This window comes from Zasmidium cellare (assembly GCF_010093935.1).
Source record: "Zasmidium cellare ATCC 36951 unplaced genomic scaffold M409scaffold_33, whole genome shotgun sequence".
Classification (NCBI taxonomy): Eukaryota; Fungi; Ascomycota; class Dothideomycetes; order Mycosphaerellales; family Mycosphaerellaceae; genus Zasmidium; species Zasmidium cellare.
In genome coordinates, this window is record NW_022986977.1 from 1 (window position 1) to 23,143 (window position 23,143).

The 23,143-nt window shown below is 53.4% G+C and overlaps 7 protein-coding genes across 7 annotated transcripts; 4 read left to right on the top strand and 3 right to left on the bottom strand.

Moving 5' to 3' along the window:
• Positions 1-2,411: 2,411 nt before the first annotated feature.
• On the bottom strand, positions 2,412-4,393 carry M409DRAFT_57852 (uncharacterized protein; the record flags this gene model as incomplete). The annotated part of the gene is made up of 4 exons (XM_033813747.1): positions 2,412-2,903; positions 3,348-3,572; positions 3,623-4,075; positions 4,133-4,393. 4 exons carry the CDS (start codon positions 4,391-4,393, stop codon positions 2,412-2,414), a joined length of 1,431 nt encoding a protein of 476 aa, XP_033663672.1.
• Positions 4,394-4,762: 369 nt separating this feature from the next.
• Positions 4,763-7,940, top strand: M409DRAFT_68787 (uncharacterized protein; the record flags this gene model as incomplete). Its single annotated transcript, XM_033817990.1, has 5 exons — positions 4,763-4,789; positions 5,187-5,511; positions 5,646-6,719; positions 7,054-7,719; positions 7,768-7,940. 5 exons carry the CDS (start codon positions 4,763-4,765, stop codon positions 7,938-7,940), a joined length of 2,265 nt encoding a protein of 754 aa, XP_033663673.1.
• A 1,763-nt stretch (positions 7,941-9,703) lies between these two features.
• M409DRAFT_26640 (glycoside hydrolase family 17 protein) lies at positions 9,704-11,748 on the bottom strand (the record flags this gene model as incomplete). The annotated part of the gene is made up of 2 exons (XM_033808199.1): positions 9,704-9,857; positions 9,920-11,748. 2 exons carry the CDS (start codon positions 11,746-11,748, stop codon positions 9,704-9,706), a joined length of 1,983 nt encoding a protein of 660 aa, XP_033663674.1.
• Positions 11,749-12,719: 971 nt separating this feature from the next.
• Positions 12,720-13,655, bottom strand: M409DRAFT_26641 (uncharacterized protein; the record flags this gene model as incomplete). Its single annotated transcript, XM_033808200.1, has 4 exons — positions 12,720-12,896; positions 12,953-13,022; positions 13,117-13,542; positions 13,594-13,655. 4 exons carry the CDS (start codon positions 13,653-13,655, stop codon positions 12,720-12,722), a joined length of 735 nt encoding a protein of 244 aa, XP_033663675.1.
• A 461-nt stretch (positions 13,656-14,116) lies between these two features.
• M409DRAFT_26642 (uncharacterized protein) lies at positions 14,117-16,695 on the top strand (the record flags this gene model as incomplete). The annotated part of the gene is made up of 3 exons (XM_033808201.1): positions 14,117-14,214; positions 14,386-14,751; positions 14,892-16,695. The coding sequence occupies 3 exons, from the start codon at positions 14,117-14,119 to the stop codon at positions 16,693-16,695; spliced, it is 2,268 nt and encodes a 755-aa protein (XP_033663676.1).
• A 339-nt stretch (positions 16,696-17,034) lies between these two features.
• On the top strand, positions 17,035-18,159 carry M409DRAFT_68791 (uncharacterized protein; the record flags this gene model as incomplete). Its single annotated transcript, XM_033817991.1, has 3 exons — positions 17,035-17,124; positions 17,193-17,457; positions 17,516-18,159. The coding sequence occupies 3 exons, from the start codon at positions 17,035-17,037 to the stop codon at positions 18,157-18,159; spliced, it is 999 nt and encodes a 332-aa protein (XP_033663677.1).
• Positions 18,160-19,131: 972 nt separating this feature from the next.
• M409DRAFT_26644 (uncharacterized protein) lies at positions 19,132-21,002 on the top strand (the record flags this gene model as incomplete). Its single annotated transcript, XM_033808202.1, has 4 exons — positions 19,132-19,237; positions 19,302-19,686; positions 19,741-20,129; positions 20,194-21,002. 4 exons carry the CDS (start codon positions 19,132-19,134, stop codon positions 21,000-21,002), a joined length of 1,689 nt encoding a protein of 562 aa, XP_033663678.1.
• Between the last annotated feature and the right edge of the window lie 2,141 nt (positions 21,003-23,143).

Genomic DNA, 23,143 nt, shown 5'->3' on the forward strand with positions numbered 1-23,143 from the left:
TTAAAGGAGTAACGGAGTACTCTCCCTCTTATCTTATAGAGCGTAGGGTAGTACGCTTCTCTTTTATTATATAAGGAACGATATTATAGTTTATATAATAGCGTTTAACTTACTATTTAATCTTACTATTTAGTTTATAATTATACCTAAACCTCTACCTTAAGATTATCTTAGTAGTCTACCGACTCTCTCCCTTTAACGAGCTCTAACTAAGGACTTAAGCTTAGTACCCGTACTAAGTAAAATTCTAGGATTAACGAACCGATCCTAATACTAATATACTAGGCCTAGGAGTTAAACTATAGTTATTACTACTATACTATAGAAGTAGAATAAACCCTAATACCTAATTAGATAAAAGGAAATTCTTTTAAATTATATACTATCGTTTAGGCTCTACTTTAGAGATATATATACTAGCCTAAATAAGAGTATTAAATAGTATAGTCTAGATAGGTAGGCTAAAATAGATACTTAAAGTCTCTATATTAAGAGTTACGTAACTAAAAGGAGCTTATTTTACTTTAGGTCTCCTACTTCCTAGAATTAACTAATATAATTATAACTAGGTTAGTTCCTACTATTATTTATTAATTTAGTTACTTCTACTATATTTAATATCTATATAAACCCTATAGAGTAGTCTTAGCTTAGTATTATAGCTAAATAGCTATACTAGTTCTTAAGAAAAGTTAGCTAGAGAAAAGTTCTACTTATTATAGATAACTTTAGTAGCTACTATATAATATTATAGTTATATAGCTTCCTCTAAATATAATATTATAGAGCTAGCTACTAGATTAAAGTATTATCTATACTTTTAAAACTTACTATAGAAAAAAGTAGTTTAAGTATATACTAGATAAGCTTAGAGTTAGTAAATAACTACTACAAACTATAACTATTTTAAAAGCTATTCGATAGTCTATCTAAGCTTAGAATAATATTATACTTTAGACTATTTAATACTACTAGGCTTACTTAATACTAGTCTAAAATTAGGCTTAAAATTTAGATAAAATAGCTACTATAACTTTTTAGATCTAGTCTATAATTTAGAGCTTTTAGTAGTAGTAAAGGATTATATTAGCTATATTAATTAAGACTTTCCTAAACCTAGTAGATAAAACTATCTAAAATAGTTTAAATAACCTTTTTAAGTAGATTACCTTTTAATTCGATCTAGTAGACTAAGAGGATTTAGAAGAGGAGGATATTTAACCTAAGATCTTAGAGGATATAGCTCTTTAGGCCCTTAAATATCTAAAGCTATATAAGTTATAGTAGGTAGATAGATAGCTAGAGATTATAAGTATTCTTAATAAGTAAAAAACTATAATTAAAAGAAAGAAAGCTAAAATACGAAAGTAGAGTAATATTACGTGTTTCTTTAGTTAGACTAGATAGTCCTATAACCTAGTTAGTAACATAGAATAAACTTAGGAATAAGTTATATTCTTATCTAGGTTTAACTGTAGTTTGCTCTTAGCGTGTTTCACAGTGCCTCTTGCGGACAGCCGCGTTCTTTGCGTGAACGGTGTGCGCACCGACGCAAGTCATTTCGGACCCATTTCGCTCCATTGCCTCACTTGTCGGATTGCAGTGTTGTCGACAAGATGAGAAGCAAAGTCAAATCTGGGGCCAAGACGTCGAATGGGAACAACAACTTCATTTCGTTGCCTCGGTGCATGGACACGCGCTATACTTGGAGTTTCGAACTGAGTCAACACCGTTGTGCGCCGGTGATTGAAGACTGGAAGTTGAAGCTCTGGCAGGGAATAGACACGTGAAAGTTGCGTTCGCGACAATCGTCTGCATCCGGTGACAGGTTGAGATCCGCGAAACAAGTCGCGGGTGTCGAGATCGACAGAGGCCTGTCCTAGACTCTGACAACAACCGGAGTGCAGGCCGTGTGTTTTCCTTCCGAGCACATCACGCAGGATTCAAGACTTGGTCAAGCCGCTATTGGTCGGGCTCGTCTGTGTGATGACTGCTATTGTCGCATGCATCTCAGGCGTCCTCACGTTGGTCAGCAACACGTTGGCCTCGAAGCAAGCTGCCTATACCGGCAGGTCGCACAGTGGCCGCCAGCGCTCAATAATATGATCTGCGACCACGGCAGTGTTGGGTAAAGCCACGTGAAACATTGCACAATGCATTGTTGCGGCAGCGTGACTTGCTGTCTATCAGCGACTCCTGAGGCGTGCAGTCGTCAATTTCGACCGTGTGAGACATGTGGTTCCGAGCAGTGTCTTGCATGCGCTTTCCGCCTCGTCCCACTGCCGGGAAGCCTCTTTGCTTGATTCGAGTTGCCTCTGGCCTCGAATCGGGTGGGACTTCCGCGCGAGAGCGTATTGGGCCTGGTGCAAAAATCCTCACATACACGGCCGTTGAGCTAAGTATCAGCCTCGTTATTGTTCCTTTCGACGGTCGTTAAGCGAGGCAGCGGAGGATTCTGGCGCTTTTCGCTGTCGTTCATGTTGATGGTTGCGGCATCTGGTGAAGTCGCGAGGCCTGCAGCAGGCACCCTCGCCAGCACATCTCCAGTCTAGGGTGGTAGAGTGGCGGGCATGGGTGAATCCGGGTAGCGTGCTCGCATCCCAAAGCTGCAAGCGGGCACACGATTTGCCGGCGGGCGTGACAAGGCACCCTTTGAAGGAGGCCTGGCTGAGCCTGGAGAAGATACCTGGCTGCCACGTGCCTGTTCGACCGTGGCGCTGCAATTCAAAAGGATCGGCGACGCCAGCGGACTGCAACTGCCAGGAGGATTCGACATCACCGCCGCCGCTGTTCCTCTCATAATCAGGCACATTCTGCGGTGCTGGAGCGGCGGCCTGTTCGCGTGCCTCGGCGAGCAGTGCGGTTTTCGGAAAGACCCATTTCACTTTTCTCGCAGCGACGTGCTCCGGACCACATCCAGGAGTGCTCCATTCTCACGCACTTGCAGCTGCGCTAAAAATGAAGCTAAGGTATTCTCCGGTGGCGCGTGGTTGGCCGAGCTCTGTTCGGCACTGCGAGTCAGAGAGAATTGGGACAAATTTAACACGACGTGAAACAAATCGATAAGTGACAATCAATTGGGAGGCCGGGCGGTGGCAAGCTTTGGGCGCGCGACTGATAGGCCGTGGGAGCGTCGCCTACATGTACGGACGGCAGCTAGAGCAGAACCCTGCATGCCCGCCGGGATGTCGACTTTTCGTATGGGCTCGCATGCAGCAGCGTGACCGCATCGCCATGGCGAAAACCTGATGGCGGAGGGCTGATAGCAGGTATCGATTTCTGCAGACGCCGCGACGGATGAGGAGAGGTGCATGATGGGCGGGACCACTCGGCGTGATTTCACTCACGCTCGAAATGAAGGGTGGTGGAGCCTTTGCAGACATCTGACGGCCGCTAGTGGGAGGGAAAGAAGGCGGGGTTGGAGCGAGCGTGGATGGCGTGCGTGTCGTCGCGCACGCTGTGTGTCGCACAAACAGCAGCACCATTATTGATCTGTGCGGCGAGGCGAAGATGATGGCGACGATGATGATGATGACGCCGCCGCCCGCCGCCACCGCGATTGATGCGTGGTGCTGCACGTCGCGCCAAGCCCGCACCGCCCATCATACATAGTATCACTTACTTGATGCTCTGACGGTCGCGTTGGGACAGGCCATTGGCCGTGGCGGGCGGCGTCTGTGACGCACAGCGGCGGAGCAGCAGTCAGCCTTGCGGTGTGGTGTGGACTGAAGGATGCTAGCGAGCAGAGGAGGAGTAAAGTAGCGTGCGTGCTAGCTAAGCGGCCGTTGACATGTGAGAAAAGCGGTGCGGCTAGCGACAAGGCCAAAAGTCGTTCGTTTGTGACGGTTGGAGGCAGAGAGGGTGGGTGTGAATCTGGACGAGCGGTGGTGGTCGGATAGAGTTTACTACGGTGAAACGCGACGCTAAGCGAGCGTGCCTCAGCACCCGGATCGGCAGACGCAGACGCAGACGACGCTGGTGGTGGGAGGTGGTTTTCTGCTGCTGTTGATAATATTAATAACATGGATATTATTGTCGGTCGGGCGCTGCAGACTGCCGGACACGTCGCCGAACGCTAGCCGACTAAGCAGAGCGGGGCGGGAAGCTGGCGGATCCGCAGGGAGCAGCAGACCGGCCGGCGACTCGCTGGTGGGCTGCTGGTGCTGGTGCTGGGCCGTTGCGGTGCGGTGCGTGCAGGAGAGTGAGAGAGGACGGGCAGTGAGTGAGGTGAGGTGCTGGCGCGTGCGTGGGCGGGTGGGCTAAAAGGTGGGCTGCCTCTTGCCGAGCCTGCGCGCGTTTTAACTTCGTCTTCCCTGTCCATCAAAGCTGCGAGAGCGTTTCTGCGAGTAAACAACCTAACCTTATTCCCTTCGTGAATGCCCGACTCAGCCATATACCTGCCCTGCCCTACTGCACATTGCCGGCAACCTGACACGACGCAACATCATCCCTGCCGGCCTCTGCCCGCCCGCGCGCTGCTGTGGACTGACTGCCTGCCTGTCTGATCTGACTGACCGACCGACGACGGCCTGCGACTCTAGCTGCCTCTGCCGCTGCTGGTTATGGTACGTACGAGCAAATTCTCCAGTCCGACTTGAAGATCAAACCGCCTGCCGCCGACCAACCAAGCCTCTGAAACCACTCCCTCTGCCATACCACGACCACACTGCACTGCACGCCCACCGACCTACATACCCGCCCCGCGGATGCAACCTCTCCACGCGCAGCACTGCTACTGCCACCACGCCCGCTGCTGCCCACCATGTACGAGGCGCGGCACCACTCGCTGGTAAACGCCCGCCCTTCGTCTCTCCCACACAGCACCATCATCTCCTCTGACTCGCCCTGCACTGACCCGCACCCTCCAACACCACCACCAGCAGCACCACTCGTCCCGCCCGCCTGTTTTGCCTTTGATGAAGCTGCTTCACGCTCTGCATGCCAGAACTCTATCCACCCCCCGGCCGCCCCTCAACTGCCACATCTCACCGTTCGACGACGGCCCTTGATCCCGGCCGCTGCGCTGGACCTGGCTCTGCTGCTGCTGCCCTGCCCTGCCCGGTCCCCCGCTTCCCTGTCCCGTCATCCCAGCCTCGACACGACCTCACCACCACCACCACTCTCATCACCCGTGTCCATTCACGGCCTCTGCGGAGCTTTTTCAACTGACTTCGCTGCGAGCACAGAATCAACCAAATGCTGGCAACCAGGGACTCCCTCCGCCGCCGCAGCCCTTACAGCACCCGCGATCCACGCTGATACAGGCCCAAGCGCACCGTCCGAATTCGCCTCACCATCACCATCAGTCGCAGACCCCGCCAGGCCCATACATATCGCCGCACTCCTCCACCCAGAGCCTCCCCGGCCACCCGCAACAGCAACAGCAGCACCACTCTCCCTACGTCGGATCCGTGCCAGGCATATCCCAGACCCCGGGTGAGCCAGCCTTCTTCGCCGCCCACCCCAGTCCCTACAGCACCAACAGCGCGGCAGGGAGCTACGCATCATCAGGTGAGTCGTTGCCATCGAATCCAATTAACTTGAAATGCCTTCACCCCGAGCAATAACGGATTGATCGCCACGCTGGCGTTGTGTTTGCGGTGCCATGGCGCGCACTTTTGGTTTGGGACTGACCAGCTTCGCAGAACCGAACGAAAGCATGGCCACGCAGGCGGCGATCAGCCGCCAGTCCTATCCACCAATCTCAAGCTACCAGACTCCGCAGTCTAACTCGCCGGCCTCCATCCACTCGCCGCAGACAGACGCGCATGGGCGACCGTTGTACGGCATTCCTTCCATGCCGCAGCAGATGTACTATCCGCAGTATCAGATGCAGCAGCAACAGCAGCAGTCGCCCTATGCCCAGCATCCTGCCGCCGCCGCCGCTGCCTCCCACCACTCCTCCATGACCTCGGCGCCCGGTATGCTGATGTCGCACCAGCAGCCGCAGCAGCAGATGCAGCAACCGCAGCCCGGCCATCCTCCGCCGAGCATGATGGATACTAAACCCTCTCAATCCTCCCTGCAGCGGCCGCCTTCTGTCATTGCTCCTCCCCAATCCACCCCCCAATCATCAGGTCCAGGTATGCACGGCCAAATGTCGACAGCGTCTCCAAACGGCCCTAATTCGAGTGCAGCTCCAGGCCCCATTCCCGCGACAACTCCACTGGTGGTGCGGCAAGACAACAATGGCGTCCAATGGATCGCCTTCGAGTACTCGCGCGACCGCGTGAAGATGGAGTACACCATTCGCTGCGACGTCGAGTCGGTCAACGTGGACGAGTTGAGCCAAGACTTCAAATCCGCCAACTGCGTCTACCCACGCGCCTGTTGCGGCAAGGAACAGTACAAGGGCAATCGATTGCACTACGAGAGCGAGTGCAACGCAGTCGGCTGGGCGCTTGCGCAGTTGAACCCCAATTTGCGCGAGAAGCGCGGCCTCATCCAGCGCGCAGTCGACAGCTGGAGGAACAGCAACCAAGACGTGCGGTTACGGAGTCGAAGAGTCCGACGCATGGCGAAAATTCAGAACAGAAACGCGAATAAGGCACAGCCAGGCGTTGGCGGTCAGTTCCCAGGTCACCAAGGTCCTGGGAGCCTGCCACCACAGGGCATGCCTCCCGGCGCGACGAGGCCGCCCAACATGGGTCCTGGTGGACCACAAATGCACCACCACCACACCGACGGTAGCGATGCCGGCGGGGGGAACGACGTCAGCGGTATGTTCCACCAGATGTGAAAAATGATATCCTGTACCACTATCACTATCGCGATTGCACGTTGCATTTTTATGGCGTTGGAAGGACCAGAGAGAATGGCCTGCAACATATCGATCACATCATCTACCTCTGTACACTGTTCTGTACAGCATATCATCATATCATGACACGCGACTGCCAAAGCATCACACCCACCTTGTCTTTTGTTGTTTGTTTGCTGCATCTTTCGTCGCTTGGCTGGTCCATCTCCTCCCCCCTGTTTTTCCGCTTCACCAGACACCCATGCAACACATCATTTAGGTACCCACGCTAATCTGTTCGTCTCTAATCGCAGCCGGAAATGATTACAATAGTGCAGCCGGGCATCCTGACCAGGCGACCAACGGCGGCCAAAACGATCTGGCATCACCAACTTCGGCCCGCTACGCTCAGAACTTCTATCCCTCGTATCCTCAGCAACCAGGTGTTGGAGGCTCGTCTATGCCCTCGGTCCACGACGCCATGGATCCCATGCACAGTCAAGCCTCGACGCTGGCCACACCAGCATCTGCCTCTGTCAAGAAGGAAGAAGAGGACCACAAGCGTGCCCTCTTCGGCGATGTCCCAGAGTCCAAGCGCCGGAAGTTCATTCTCGTCGACGACAACCAGCGAGGGACCCGCGTCCGGGTGCGCGTCATGCTGGATCAGGTCAAGATGGACGACATGCCTGACGCCCATCTGAGGATCAACGCTGTCTACCCCCGATCATACTTCCCCCGCCAGATGAGATCGCCGCCAGGGTCCCCTCGAGCACGTAGCAACTGGGACGACGAGGACGATGAAGGCGAGGATGGTAGTGTTATCCCATCCGGTGGCAAGACCATGGTCCCGGTGTCGTTGATGGATGGCAGCGAGGCCAAGCTGCCAGTACCACGCATGACCAAGTCGAAGAGAAACAAGGAGGTTGCGTTGAATGAGCTCGGCTACCGTATGAGCTGGGGACAGGCAAGAACATTCAACGGTATGCAATGTCAGAGCCCTCGTCTTGACTCAAACTAACATCGTACAGGTCGCACACTCTTCTTGCAACGCTCTCTCGACGCCTACCGCAACAAAATGCGAAGCACCATGATTGCTGGCGGGAGCGATGCGGCAGTCATCGCGCCTCACTTCGAGACGCGTCCTGGCAAGCGAAAGTGGCTTGAGAGGAACAAGCGTGCTCGCCGCGCTGATTCGGTTTAAGGCGATGCTTGACGCGAATACGACTACACATGGGTCATTCTACTGCATTCAAGGTCATCACTCGACCTTTTGGCGGAGGCCGTACATTTCTGCATTCTCCACGGCTCTCGCAGAGCCGATTGCTTTTCGAAAGCGTGTACAACACGGGCGAATGTACGATGAACAAGATTCGCCCCCCGATCGATCACGGCCTCTGTTTTCACAAAATGATGGGTGGGAAATGGGGGTGTTGCTTTTTACAAAAGAAAAAATTGCTCCTGCAAGCGATGGAGTTTGGGCGTATGGATGAGAGGATGGGGAGGAAGTAGGTGGCTGAGGCGACCATGGCTTTCTTCGTAAACGACGATGATTTGTACAGTCCACGTAGATGGAACTGTAGATGGCATCATCATTCGTCGGAAATGTGCATGACATGCTCGCTTCGACCTTCCTTTGAAGCCTCATGTGCCTTGTACTCGTAGATTTTCCCGTACAGCGTAATGGATATAGAAGCTTTACGCCGTGTCACGAACTACTTCACTGATTGCATTGTTCGGCGAGAGGATGCGTGTCGTCGCTGTTTGTGAGACCGAAAAAGGCGTTCGTGGTGGAAAACGAAACAAGATTGTGATCGACCAAACTCTCGCGGAAGGAGGTCCGGTGCTCCTGCCTATAGTGGCACGATGGTGCTAAGTCTCGAATAGGAATATGTACGTCTTGGTAATGTGATGATGATGGTGTCAAGAAGCGGAGGGAAGGAGTAGCGACGACGACAATGCCACGGCGTGGTTTGTATTTCTTTCTCCAAGCTCCTTCGTCGCCCGCACTGTGGGTTTTTGAGGAACCTGAATGTTGTTTTTCTACATATGCTCACGTATACATGAAGACTTAGGTTGGAAGGCAATCGTGGAAGATATGGCGTGGGAGGGCAGGCATAGCGAGCAGGCATACCAGTAATAGGCCTTTGCAGTAGTGACTAGAAAACCAGCAGTAGGCCTTTCCAGTAGTGACTAGCAAACCAGCAAGCACCAGCCTTGCCTGGTCTGGTCTTTTAGCTGAGAATGGGCTTGAAAGCTCTGGTAGCTAGCCGATAGGGAGACTTAGCCTGACAATCATCACTTCGCCTTGACCATTCTTGGACGTGGCAGTGTTGTCAATCGTAGGCGGAGGTAGTGGACCTTGAGCATCGTTGAAGTCGAAGTTGAGTGGACTTGATCTCACGTCCTCGATTTCTACTACACCAGCTCCCTTTTGCCGAGGAGGATGTTCTTAGCCTTGAGTACAAGATCTCCAAGCCCCTGATGCGTCGATCTATCCCTCAAGGGGGTTCAAATGCTGCGCAGGCCGTGGCGAGGTGCTCTGGTAGTGGCCGTGTTTATGCTTGCCCAGCGGGAACCCTTCTGGGTGAAGGTCTACCTCATCTCGATCTTTACAGGGGTGGAATACTGTCGTGCTGGAGATTGAATCGCGTTCAGTTCGTGATAAGTAATCATTGTCATTAGTGCTTTTTCGCAATTCTCATTCATAAGACTAACAGTCAGTCCCTTGCAGTCATCATTCGCTCATATCCAACAGTGCTGTGCATTCCCAACATTGATCGTTTCGCTCGTCAAACAGTAGTCCATCAAGTTTCCGTACCCAGTACCAGTCCATACTGACCCCATCCAGACCGTGCAGTCCAGTCCCATGCTCCTTTCCTAACCACGCAATGCTGAAACGTCCAGAAACCTCAATATCGTATCAAAACATCTTCGAAGCGAAAAATGACGGCCCATTTACTGCGCTCAGTAAGGCTTATCGACCGTCTTGCCCCCACAGTCGGGGATCTTCAGCCCGTCCTTGAGGTTTCGCTCGACGTCGAAGAGGCCCCAATACGGTTCCCACTTATTGTGGGCAGTATCGAATTGGTGCTTCCAAGGCTCATCTGCAAATTCGAACCTGTTCGGCATAGTCAGCTTTACTTTGTTCAAAGTCCACATGGAGGAACGGCTCTGACTCACCAGAAGAACGTCGTGCCATTGTTGAGGGCCTGGCACACGTAGTCGGCCATGAAGGTGTTCATGTTATCAATACTGGCTACAGCCCCGTCGGTGTCGCTCGTGCAGCCATATGTGTCGCTCGTGGCGTCACCGCAGTCGTTGCCTCCTTGACTCGGCCAGCCAATCTCGGAGATGATCTGCTTCGGGTAGGTGATGTTTCCTGCGGTGCCGGTCGCACTTGTCGTCAGCGGCTTGTCCTTATTTGTCCAGAAATCGTACGCCCAGCCGGCTGCCTCATCGGCCACGGTGCCCGCGAAGAAGGGATGAATGTTGGCCATGACGATGTCGGATGCTTGGGCTAAGTTTGCGTCCCAGTTGTCGCCCAGGTCCGCGGTAGACACAGGAAGGTCGATTCCCTTGGAGGAGAAGTTACTGCGAACATACTCGAGCTCTTGCTGGAGCTGCGTCGCCGTCAGGTACTTGCTGAACAAGACCTCGTTTCCAACGATGACGCCTGCGAAGCTGTCGTGCGGATAGTCGTCCAGAAGATCGTAGAGTTGTTGAAGTTGACGGTCGTTCGTGGTGGTGTTCCCATTAAGATACACACCAAGCCAGACCTTCATCGTGTCTTCCATTTTCAACAGCTTGATGGCTTCCAGGACAAGCTCGGTCTGGTTGCAGTCAGTTCCGTAAAGGCGAACAGCCGGGGTCAGTTGCGACATGATGGCCACGTCGATGGTGACGTTGTTCTGAATGGGTCCACCTCCTGGAGACAAGCACTGTGGGTACTGGGCGTAGTTTGGCGTATAGTCCATCGCTGGGAACACCTTGTGTAAATTGTCATTGTTGAGAACAGCTTGAACTTCCTTCGAGTCGATGTCGTACAATCCTCCCGAGTGGCTTCCAGAAGATGATGATCCAGAAGACGATGAGCCCCCAGAGCCAGAACTTCCACCGCCATTATGCTTGGATAGGACCCCTCCAACAACACCTCCAACGATCGCACCAATCACAATCAACCCAATGATTATACCGATAATCCACATCATCCTCTTCTTGCCAGTGTTTTGCTTCGATAGCCACGCCGACTTCTCAGGGTCAGATCCAACTGGGCCATAATTTCCGCCGGCATCGCGGGCTCCAAACGCTTTCAGCACACCGGCACCTCCAGCTGCGGCCCCAGCTCCTGCGGCAGCAGGTCCAAGTTGGTTGTTGTGCGACCGAGTAGTCTCTTCGATTCCATCGTCTCCGTCGTCTGCGATAGAGCTTGGATCAAAGTCGTCGTACCCATCGCCGTGGTAGTACGAGGCACGCGGCATTCGGTTATCAAAGTCAGGGGCCCCATATGCATACGCTCCAGCACCAGCACCAGCACCAGCTCCGGCAGCCATGACAGGCATTCCCCTTTGCGCAGTTCGTTCTGGCGATCGTGGCGGCGAAGAGTTAGGTCCCAATCCTTGATTCGCCGTGAGCGGTGCCAAAGAGCTCTGAGAATGTGTTTGCTGGTAGGCAGGTGGTGCGTTCGGAGCGCCAAGTCCGGCGAGGTTTGGTGAAGGAACAGCATAAGGATCTGGTGAAGGAGACATCATGCGCGGGTTGTAAAGATTGTCAATGTCTCTTAAGGCCTGGGATCCATTGTCTTGTGGGGCCACATTTGCGACGCCTGGTGCGGCAAATCCATCGTAACTTCGTGCTGGCTCTGGACTCCTCACTGGCGAGACGTCTCGGTCTGTGTATGGCGATGATTGATAATCGAATGGCGGAGGTGCATGCTGAGGCACTTTCGGTGGTGATACCCTCCCCGATCTGTCCACAGAACCCGGGGCGATACCATACGAACGGCCGGACATACTATATGGTTAGAGATGCAGCCGGCGTTGGTGTTGCGATGCGGTCCGACGCAGTGGATAAGAATTTTCGGGAGTGCGAAGCGGAAAGTTGCAGACTGGACACACGCAGCCTTAAGAAGGAGGTGCGGGTGGTGGTGCTGGCCTCCTCGTTGTGCGAGGTGGATGTTTCACAAGTGAGCAGCCTCAGGCGCCACCGTCGTTGTAGCCGTTGGACAGGCGTTGCAAGCGATGGACGTGGCCGAAACCCAGAAGCGACAGTCCGGGAAAGAGCGATGGGAGGGCGAAAGACTCGGCGGAGGAGAGGACGGTGGTATGGCAGCACAAGGCTTGATGAAGAGGAGGGTGAGGGCTCGTAATGCTGAGAGGTGCAGTCGACAAGTACCCGGCCTATTTTCTATTTACGGCTGGGTGGTGGTGGCTAGCTGCTGACGGCAAACAAACTCTAAACCCGCCCGCCAGCCGCCGCGCCTTCTTCCCCCAGCCAACCCCTCTGTCGATCCTTTGTCCAAACAAAAGATCCAAGCACCCTCGTCACATCTCCTCTCTTTCACACAACTGTTCGGTTTCTTGCGACGTCATACGTCAAAGTTCTTGATTTCGCTGGTCTAGTAAGAGGAACAGTCAAGAAACGTCCTCCCGAACAACTTCGCCCCTGCCGCGACGCTACTCCCGTTCGGGCGCACAGCTCAATCCTGCAACAGCGCGAGTAACACTGAAACACGAGCTTTTCCCATCCTCCAAGGCTCTGGACCTCAAAGCTCAAGAACATGCTCACCCTGAGGTCGTATCTGGCCACGGCTCTACTCTGGCCAACAGCAAGCTCAGAAGCACACGAGTGGCACGACCTAGGAAAACACGGATCTGACGTTAGAAAGTGCATGCCTTCAAAAGTTGGCTCAAACGATTAAAGATGCCGGGTCTCCACTCCACATGGCATGCTTCTACGTTTTCAGGCAACCTCGTCCGTCCGACTATTTCAGTCCCCCAGCGATGATCAGGGACTGTCCAGTTGCAAAGCCGGTCTTGGCGTAGAATACCACTGCATTTGCAACCTCTTCAGGCTCGCACAGCCTGTGCATCGGTATGCTGTCCACGAGACCAGGAAATTGATCGCCACTCGGCAGCAAACCCGTGTTGCCGACCATCGCCTTCAAATGTGTTAGCTACTGCAGCTCATATTTAGGTTTGGCAGATTTCGACTCACAGGCGCAACATCATTGACTGCGATGTTGTAAGGTGCTAAAGTCGTTGACAGATTCTTCATCATGCCCATCCTGGAAATACGTCAGTTTTGGCCTTCAACAGATTTCGAGTATACGTACATTCCGCCTTTTGAAGCTGCATAGTGGCACCCATTCATTCCACCACCATGTGCGGCGATTGATGAGACAAAAGATGATGCGGCCCCATTTCTGAGCCTTCATCCCATCTACAACACCTTTGACCAGGAGGAACGGAGCCTTTAGATTGACATTGATCGTGTGCTCAAACTCGCTCAACGGAATCTCAGATACATCCCGTATCCGCTTGCCATAGCCAGCGTTCGAAATGAGTACGTCGACAGCACGGCCATGTTCCCGCTGGGCATCCTCACATAGTTGTGAAGTCTCTTCAGGAGAAGCTAGATCTGCTTTGTGGATTGTGAAGCGTTGGGGTTTGACGGTAATTGATGCACCATTGGTCGTCGGTTGCAGCTCTTTGACCAATGCTTCTAAGGAGTCTCGATTCGATGCGTATGTGAGAGCCAGATCGCAACCTAGGGCGGCGAACTGCCTTGCGCACGCGGAACCAATTCTGCAACCTCGATAAGTTGATGGGAGAGATTGACGCGGGTAGAACACTCACCCTCCCGATGCGCCTGTAATAAGGACCAGTCGTCCAGTAATCTCATTGCTCGCCTGTGCCATTTCGAAGGCACTCTCTCCACCAATACGTCGGCTTCAGTCTTCAAAGAATGTGTTGACTTGTTGCAGAATGTCCAATGTAGGTGCAAGTTGAATGGATTTCCTTTTCAGCAATTCTCCGTGTACGGCCTTTCTTGACATTGGGGGCGACACACGCCTCTGTATTAGTACCTGAGTACATTGCCGCACGCGACATCTAGCCCCGAAGTGTACAGGCATTGTGCATCCCACCCCACGCCGAAGATCCGTCACTCGCCGTGTGCCGGTGCCAAGCCCATGTCGAGTGAACATGCGGGCACGCGGACAGGTGGCGGGGATCTCAAAACTTTGGCTCAACCAGACGGCGACATCAGGTCTACTACAACAATCAGGAGCGGCATTGGCGAAGAGAAGACATCGAGAAATTGTGCAACTCCAACAACTCGCGGTCTATGGCGATGATGGGCGACGTCGTAACCAGCTCCATGTCGCCGGGTGACAAGTCGGCAAAGGACGAAAAGAAAGAGAAGCGCACGTCCAGAGCATGTTTGAATTGCCGTTCGCGCAAGAGCGCATGCCACTTGTGAGTATCATATATCATACACCCAGGATCACGACGGCCATTCCGCACAAAATGATTGCCCAAGTCAGCTCTCATATGCCGCGCATTGGGGCCTCCCTTGCTTCACGTTCCCGACAGCAGAGCCCGATGGAACAAGCTTCATCACAGCCCCTGCTAACATACCAACGTCAGACCGACCGACGAATATGGCAAAGCAACGACACCTTGCGAACGGTGCAAAGCGACCGGTCTTGACTGCGTGATCGGGTCCAGCAATCGCGGTGGGCGTAGAGTGCGCAAGCGAACTGTGGACCAAGCCGGTTTCGACGACAAGCCTCCTCATATTGAGGAAAGACAACAGACAGCCAGTGCCATTGACGAGGGAGAAAACGACCATATCCAGTTCCAAGCTGACAGATTAACGCCGAGTAATCCACGACCGAGTTGGACTTCGGAGTACGGCACCGCTCGCACAAATGGCAACATATTGCAGGAAATAAACCAGACGCCGGGCATCATGCTGGATCCGGCTCTGCAGGCTGCCGATTCGAACGCCAGGTATGTATGATTAGACCTGTTATGCTGCAGGGCGTCTTATGCCTTTTTTGTGCTTGCCTTAAGACTTTACTCCCCATTCTTCCGCCGGCTCCTGCTGCGTCACCTTACCTTCCATCACACCGTCGGCTGACATGTCACAGAGAATCTCTACTAGGCAATCGTGCAACACGAGAGTCTTCTACAGTGTCCACCAATAACATTGCTTTCAATGACCTACAGAACCCCAGCGACGCTCTCGGCATACTCGCCCAGATTGCCAGTCATGGCGAAAGCGCTCCCGCGCTCAACGTCCCCCAGAATGGCATTGGTCCCTATGGTCAAGCACAACTCGAATACACCCTGGTCCGAGATGGTAGGCTGTCATTATCGAAGATCATTCAGTTGCTTCAACGGTACAAGCACTACTATCATCCCTACTTCCCCATTGTACCAGCCGCAACTCTGGATGCCGTCAACTTGTCGAAGACAGCCCGAGACGAACCTCACCTCTTGACGGCGATACTAGTCGTTGCGTCGAGAGACCTTACTGATGAGCCTAATGTATTCGTGGCCTGTTCAGAGCACATGCGTTCGTTGGTGTCTTCGCTAGCGGCTGGAGGCCCAGGAAACGTCGAAGCAGTCGAAGCGCTTCTGCTCCTCGCCGAGTGGACACCTTATACGTCGCGGTCAGATGCTGGACATGTTGGTAGAGGAGAGGAAGACAGGGAAGCATGGATGCACGTAGGCACTGCCCTTCGCATCGGCTACTTTCTTGGCCTGGACCGATACAGCTTTGCTGTACGTGGAGACGATGTCAAGGATCCTCAGTGGCAACGGAAGCGGCTGGTCTGGACAGCATGCTATATCAGCGACCGTCAGATAAGCATACGCTTGGGTAGAGCATTCTGGTCAAGGGGCCCAGGTCCATTGACTACTCTTTCCAGAGCAGACTTCCCGATGCTCGCCCCGGTCAACCCAGGAGACGAAGACTACGCAAGCATCTTTCAAGCCTCCCTGGAACTCACGCTCCTCTTCTCCAATGTCCACGATGTGCTCTACAGTAATCCAGGAAACAGCATGCGAAGCCACCTCAGCGGCGGCTACATCAAATACATTGATGACTTCAGGAGTGCCATCTATGGATGGAAGAGTGTCTGGGGCACCCTGACCTGCTCGCCGCATCTGAAAGCGGGAATGCTTATGGCGTACGACTATTTACGCCTCTATACCAATGCTTTTGCATTCCACGCCACTGTCAAGCGTGCTCTACCTCAAATCCAGCAGGGACAGGAGAACAGACGAGGAGCGCATCCCCAACCAGGTCGTGTATTCTACAACAACGTCGGTGCAGTCGGTGATGCTCGCTTCATCTATGAGGGTCTCGACGCAGCCAAGAGCTTGTTGAGTATGGTCAACACGTTTGTCGATCCTGAGAAGTCGCTACGATACATGCCATTGCGCTTCTACCTCTACTCGGTCTACTCAGGGGTCTTCCTCTACAGGGCAAGATGCGTTGGAGTTCTAGCATCAGACGAAGAGCAGTCGGTACGAGCTATGGTTCAAGAGACCGTCAACAGGCTCGAGCGATCGGGCATCGGCAGCCAACATCCAGGCAGCCGGTACTCTCAACTCCTGCGACTACTCTGGGACAAAGTCGAGCGAAAAGAGCGCAAAGGCAACTCCACGGCAACACTAGCCAATCCTTACCGGCCAGGCAGTGTTGGAGGACCGACGCCAAAGTCCAATACCTCAGGGCTGACCCATGACTCCCCCGCTATAACGGAACCCATGGGAGACTTCTCGTGGACAGATCTAGATGCTATTGGAAACTTTGCTGTCAATGGGAATGGAGGTAACATTGCCAATGATGCGGAGTGGTGGTCGGGCTTCTTACCTGCGGATAGTAATAACTTTTTGTTTGATGGATTGACGGGAATGGATGATTGGAATTTGGGGTTGCAGTGATGACAGGCAAGAGACGGAAGATTATGTCAAAGTGTTGTCTCTGCTGGTACGGTCGAATTATTTTCCAAAGCACCTACACCTGAGCCGGCGTAGACATCACGGCAACTGCGAGTCTTTGCACTATCAGCGAGACGAAGTTCTGGCGAGAATTCACTGCCGAGACACACTTTTAACATGTGATTCCGAAGCCGGGGTCGGAAACTGACGGCATCGGCGAATGTCCATTTGGCGATACCGAGGAGGGACTTGTCGTTGCACTTTCTTGAACGAGATGCTACCTTTCCTCAAGCTCCTCGCACCTTGTTTGAACCTTTTCCTACCATTTGCAGTATACACAAGATGACGGCCCAACGAGCAGCTCTCCTCATCGGCAAAATCACCCACTGCCGCAAGGAATGGCAGGCATTGAGCTCGCTGCTCACATTGAAGGTGGGATGAATACAGACCATGCCCCGCACTTACAGAGAACACCGGCTAACAAGAGATATGTCTTGTAGGAGTACGAGAGCGGCTCGAGAGAGGACTTCATCAAGAAACTTCAAGCCGGCGAGTACGACGACGTTGTGGCGATTTACCGATCAAACGATTCGACGCCTATTACCGGCCCGTTCAACAAAGAGCTCGTGCAGCATTTACCCAAGAGCCTGAAGTTCATCACGCATAATGGAGCGGGTTATGATAATATTGAGGTGCCGGCTGTGACGGACAGGGGCATTGAGGTTAGCAGTACGCCGATTGCGGTTAACGATGCTACTGCGGATAGTAAGTTGTATCAACTTCGGAAGGAGGGATATGGTTTGCTGATTGACGGACTGTATAGTTGCCATCCTCCTCATGCTCGGCGCCCTCCGGCGAGTCACAACCCCCTTCACGGCCGTCCGCAACAAAGAATGGCGAGGCAAGGCCTTCGGCCTCGGCCACGACCCCAAGAAGAAAGTCCTCGGCGTGCTCGGAATGGGAGGCATCGGCCAGGCCGTCGCGCACCGCGCCAAAGCCTTCGGCATGTCAATACAGTACCACAACCGCAACCGCCTCCCGGAAAGCGAAGAGCAAGGAGCGAAATACGTCTCCTTCGACGAGCTGATGAAGACCTCGGATGTCCTCAGTCTGAACCTCGCACTCAACGCCTCGACGCGCCACATCATTTCGAAACCCCAATTCGACCTCATGAAGGACGGCGTCATCATCGTCAACACCGCCCGCGGCCCCATCATCGACGAAGCGGCGCTCGTCGACGCGCTGAATTCCGGGAAAGTCTTCTCCGCTGGGCTAGATGTCTTTGAGGAGGAGCCGAAAATCCACCCGGGGCTGTTGGCGAATGAGAATGCGGTGCTGCTCCCGCACATCGGCACGGCGACGTGGGAGACGCAGAGGGATATGGAGTTGTTGGTGTTGGAGAATTTGCGGTCGGCGGTCGAGGGGAGGGGGTTGGTTACGCAGATACCGGAGCAGAAGAAGAAGTGAGCCACCACCGCTCTTTTGCCCTGTCAGTGTTTGTGGAGAGCTTGCTGAGACTTTGTTGTGTCTTCTGCAGCGGAGTGAGACCCAGTGCACGTCTATAGAGCTCTAGAAAGTGATTTAGAGTTTGGGATTCTGGCGTCATTTCTGGCTGGGTTTCTCAAAGGCCGTTTTTCGTGGGTGGGCGTTTCATTCAAGCCATGGGAAGAGAGTCGCCGATGTGATGGACGGCTTCTGGATCCTTTGCATTTGAAGCACGGTCTTGAAAGCAGAATGAGGCGTTGTCCTCGTGATGGCATTACGACGATGATGGAGGAGTGAGTCTGATGTCGGCGTTTGGTCGGCTATTGATCGATGAGCAGTGAGGTGGGAAAGACCACAGCGACCACAGCGATCTGAGAGCGCGGGAAACAGGACGCGTGTGGTTGAAAGTCAGTGCGTCTGACCCGGAGGCGGCATCCATGGATGGCCAGCACGAACAATCAGGCTAAATGCAACCCACAGCCACAAACTACATCCACACTTCTCCTTGCCCAATGCCGTGGAAACCACTGGATCCACTCGCCACCCAGAATCATCCCCAGAAATCATCAAACTCCGCACGGGGGCTCCACACCTTCGAACTCCAGTCACACACCTCACCCGCATTGCCGACCTCACCACCCGTGCCCACCAAAACACTCGCTTCTGCTGACGGACGGCGCGGCTATTGAGATACCCACACACACGTTGACGCGCATGGCTAGTTAGTTTTCTTATTTCTCTCCTGGCTATATGAGCACTCTCATCTCCTTCCCCTCGTTCCGCTCAGCACGAAAGGGCAAAGGACGACAACGACGGAGGGATTCTAGTCCGAAGTCTTCGACTTTCTTGTGGAGAATATTTTCTTCGAGAAGGACAGATACGGAGAGTGAGGAGCGGGGCGAGTATCGTTCTATTGTCACTGAAGGCTTGGAGGGCGACGGGAACGCTACCACGATGGGGAAAGTCAACTCGGTATGGGCGGACTTGGTCCAGTACCGGAGGGCGTATTTCCTCACCGGCGTGGCGGCTTTTGGGGGGATGTTGTTTGGATGGGATACTGGTATGACATCTTCCTCCCTTAACATTCTACAACCTGTTCTGGCGTACTGATAGTGCCCATCCAGGCCTAATCGGCGGCGTCCTCACCATGTCCAGCTTCCAACACAGCTTCGACCTCGACCCGGACTCCCCCGCCTACTCCAACCTCTCCGGCAACATCGTGTCCGTGCTGCAAGCGGGCTGCTTCTTCGGCGCCATGTCGAGTTTCTACATCTCCGATAAATTCGGGCGCAAAGCCGCGCTCATCATCGCGGATGTGATTTTCATCATCGGCAGCATCATCCAGACGTGCGCGGGACTGCATACGACCAGTCTGGCGGAGCTGTATGTCGGCAGGGTGATTGGCGGGTTTGGGGTCGGGTTGATCTCGGCGGTTGTGCCGACTTATATTGGCGAGAATGCGAATAAGGAGATTCGCGGGAGGTGTATTGGGACGATGCAGTTGTTTAAGTGAGTCCTGTCGTGAATTTTGTTGTGGGGACACGATGCTAATGGAGATTTTAGCGTCACGGGTATCATGCTGAGCTACTTCGTCAACTTTGGCGTCAACAAGTCCATCTCGAGCACATCCTCCACCCAATGGCGGGTTCCGTTCGCACTGCAGATGCTCCCTGGCGCTCTCCTCCTGGCTGGTATCTTCTTCCAGAACGAATCGCCACGATGGCTTGTTGAGAAGAACAAGATTGAAGCAGCCCGCAAGGCTCTCGCACAAGTCCGCGCTAGGGCTATTGGTGATCCGGAAGTTACGAGGGAACTGGATGAGATCATCGAGGACTTCAACGGACAGGAGAAGATGCCTCTCATGGCTCAGATGAAAGCGACCTGCAGCAATGCTCAAAATTTCTATACGTTCAGCATGGCTGTCGTGTTGATGTTCTGGCAGCAATGGACCGGTACGCACCTCACATCCCCTACCACACACCCCCTTCCATATATACTGACCTCCCCCTTTCACAGGCACAAACTCAATAAATTACTACTCCCCCCAAATCTTCAAATCCGTCGGCCTAACCGGCACCTCCGCGGGCCTCTTCGCAACCGGCATCTACGGCGTCGTCAAAGTCGTCATCACCGCCTTGGGCCTCATGTTCGCCACCGAACAACTCGGGCGCAAATGGTCGCTCATAATCGGCGGCCTCGGCCAGGCCTTCGCCATGTACTACATCGGCATCAACCAAGCCGTCAACCCGGTCGCCCCAGGCTCCTCGCTCGATGGAAACAGCACCTTCGCCATCGTCTGCGTCTACCTCTTCGTCGTCTTCTACTCCTTCGGCTGGGGGCCCATCCCCTTCGTGCTCTCCGCCGAGTGCGCCCCGAACCACATCCGCTCGCTCATCATGGCGGCGGCGCTGATGACGCAGTGGCTGTTTAATTTTGTGATTGCGAAGCTCACGCCCATCATGCTGCACGACATCACCTACGGCACCTTCCTGCTCTTCGGCAGCTGCTGCATCCTCATGGTAGTGTACACCGTGTTCTGCGTGCCAGAGACGAAGGGCGTACCTCTCGAAAAGGTCCATCTTTTGTTTGAGGGCGGGATTATTAAGGGTGCGGTGCGGGATACGTGGCCCGGGAAGACGAGGGCGCGGGGTTTGAGGGAGAGGGGGGAGGTGGAGGATGGCGAGGTTGTTGCCGGGAAGGGCTTTGATGGGGATTGTGTCAAGTATGTGGAGCATACTACTGTTGAGCCTGCGCGGGGCGATCATGGCACGGCGGTGGAGCCTAGGTATCTTGCGAGTGGGTTTAATCATGTGGGACGGTCTTGATGGATATGTTGCTTTGGTCTTGGGACGGGACGGGACTGGTAAAGGGGTTTGTACAGGGATTTCTTTGCATGAGATATGACTATGATTGTTAGAGCTAGACAGCGTGAGAGATACTGGTAGATGAATATCATGACTTTGTGAAAGTAGAGCAAGCAAGCTATCCAAGAAGATGCTCCTAGGGCTTCGAGAGCGCAGGGTAGGCTTGCCGCAGGGCCTGCAACTCAAACGAAACGGAACCAACGTCACTGTCCTGGAACAGGATCCATCGAAAGACCGTCACCGCCATGAGTCTGGAGTCACCATTGGCCCCTAGTGTGGTCTCATTGTTAGAGAAATATGATGCGACGGGGCTCCCGCCAGCGTGGAGGGTCGGAGGGGCAGAGGCGCCGGTAGAAATGTTGAGGGCCGTTGTTGGATTGCTCACGCGGCTAATCTGACGGATTTGGTGCGGCTTCATTGCGATTCAATGGTAAACACGAAGATGGGAGAAGCGCGTGCTTGAGAGTGGTCGATCGGATGTTTTGAGAAGCTCTATCAGGTGTTTACTGTTCGGAAAGTGGTCGTGTACACCGCTTCAAGCCTTTGAAAACCAGCTGCTACCGCTTCGCATATGTCGGACAATTCGGATACTATATTTTCGGTATTCGGAAGAAGCATTGCCAGTAGGTGTGTATGAGGTATTTTGTCGGAGGAGATACGGGTGATAAAGTTTTTAATCACATCTTTCCGCCTAGACTTCGTAGATTGAGAAGAAATCGGAAGTTGCTTTGCTTTCATGGTAGCATTTTGGCTCTAGTCATTTGAAGAAGTAAGAGCAAGGTGAGTAGAGCGTAACAGCTTCGAGAAGGTAGCAGGAAGCCAAGAGCAGGGAGGATGTGAGGTGAGGATAAAGTTTGGCTGCAAAAGTTTGGGTGCGCTAGAGCTTTCATTGTAAGGAAGCTCAGGGCGCGCCAAATCGTTGTGCAGTAGAAACAATGGAACGAGCGGGAATAGTGAACAAGATTGAGGGCTCCTACCGTGTACATTCAAGGCTTGATTCCTTGAAGATTGCTCGTAGTTGGGTCCAGCTGGAGGCAAGCCAGAGTCGGCTTCAAGGCGACTTGAAGAATATCGGACGTCGCCGTTGTGGATGATGTCTTGTGCATCATGTGTGAAGCAGTAGCAACATCGAGTGTTGAACTGCCAAGGAGAGGTCGACATCTGAATGGCTGTTCTGAGGCCTGAGGCTCTAGCAGGAACTTTCAGGGCTGAGAACACGTCCATGTGAAGGAGAGATGAGGCTTTCCACGAGAAGCACAACAGGCGCAGGTCTCGACCATGTCGCTCTCGTTTTCTGCTGCCTGCCAGGACGATTGTGCAGAGGTCGTCATCATTGTACCTCCTGGAGAAGTCTTCTGTACTTGGTGGTAAATGGACAGCACAGCAGTCATATGACCACAGCTCCATGCGGCCTCATCACAATTTTCGGGCGGACTCGAAGTAGAAAATGCTAGTGCCATGACTGCCACAACCGAGACTAGCCGCTCACATTATCTGCCACAACGCCACAGATCCCTGCTACGAGATGTCGAGATTGCAGGAGATCTTCGGGGCTGAAAGGTCAAGTGCCGTGTATCGGTAGGCCGGAGTAGTATTGACAGGTTGGGCGAGGTTCATGCTCGGGGTGGGAGTGGAAAACGAGCTTGTTTGCTAGTTGGCGTGGCTGTGGCAGCCCAACTGGTGGTGCTATGTGGGAAGTGGTAAGGGTTGGGTTGCATCCGGACACGAGGATGTATGTAGCGTGGCGACAAGCTCGGGCGTGGATGCTGTGAGGAAGGCCATTCTGGTCGATTCTGCGCCGCTGCCCAACACAGCTGGCGTCGGGCGTAGCAACGATACCCGGAAAAGAACGCCTTTTTGACAGATGCACGTTGTTGCGAACAAGTGCTAGTCTGGGCGCGATGTCCAAGGAACAGCCTGGTCACAGGGAGGGCGATGCCAAGTTTCAAGACGATGGGACGTGAATTGGGATGCTCAGGGATTGGTGTGGTCGGCCTGTTCGATCCGTCGTTTGCTTGGTCGCGCTCGCCTCGCCTCGCCTCGCCTCGCCATTCCGGATTGAACATGTTGCGGCGTCCGAGTTGTCGCCGTGTGGAGGCGAA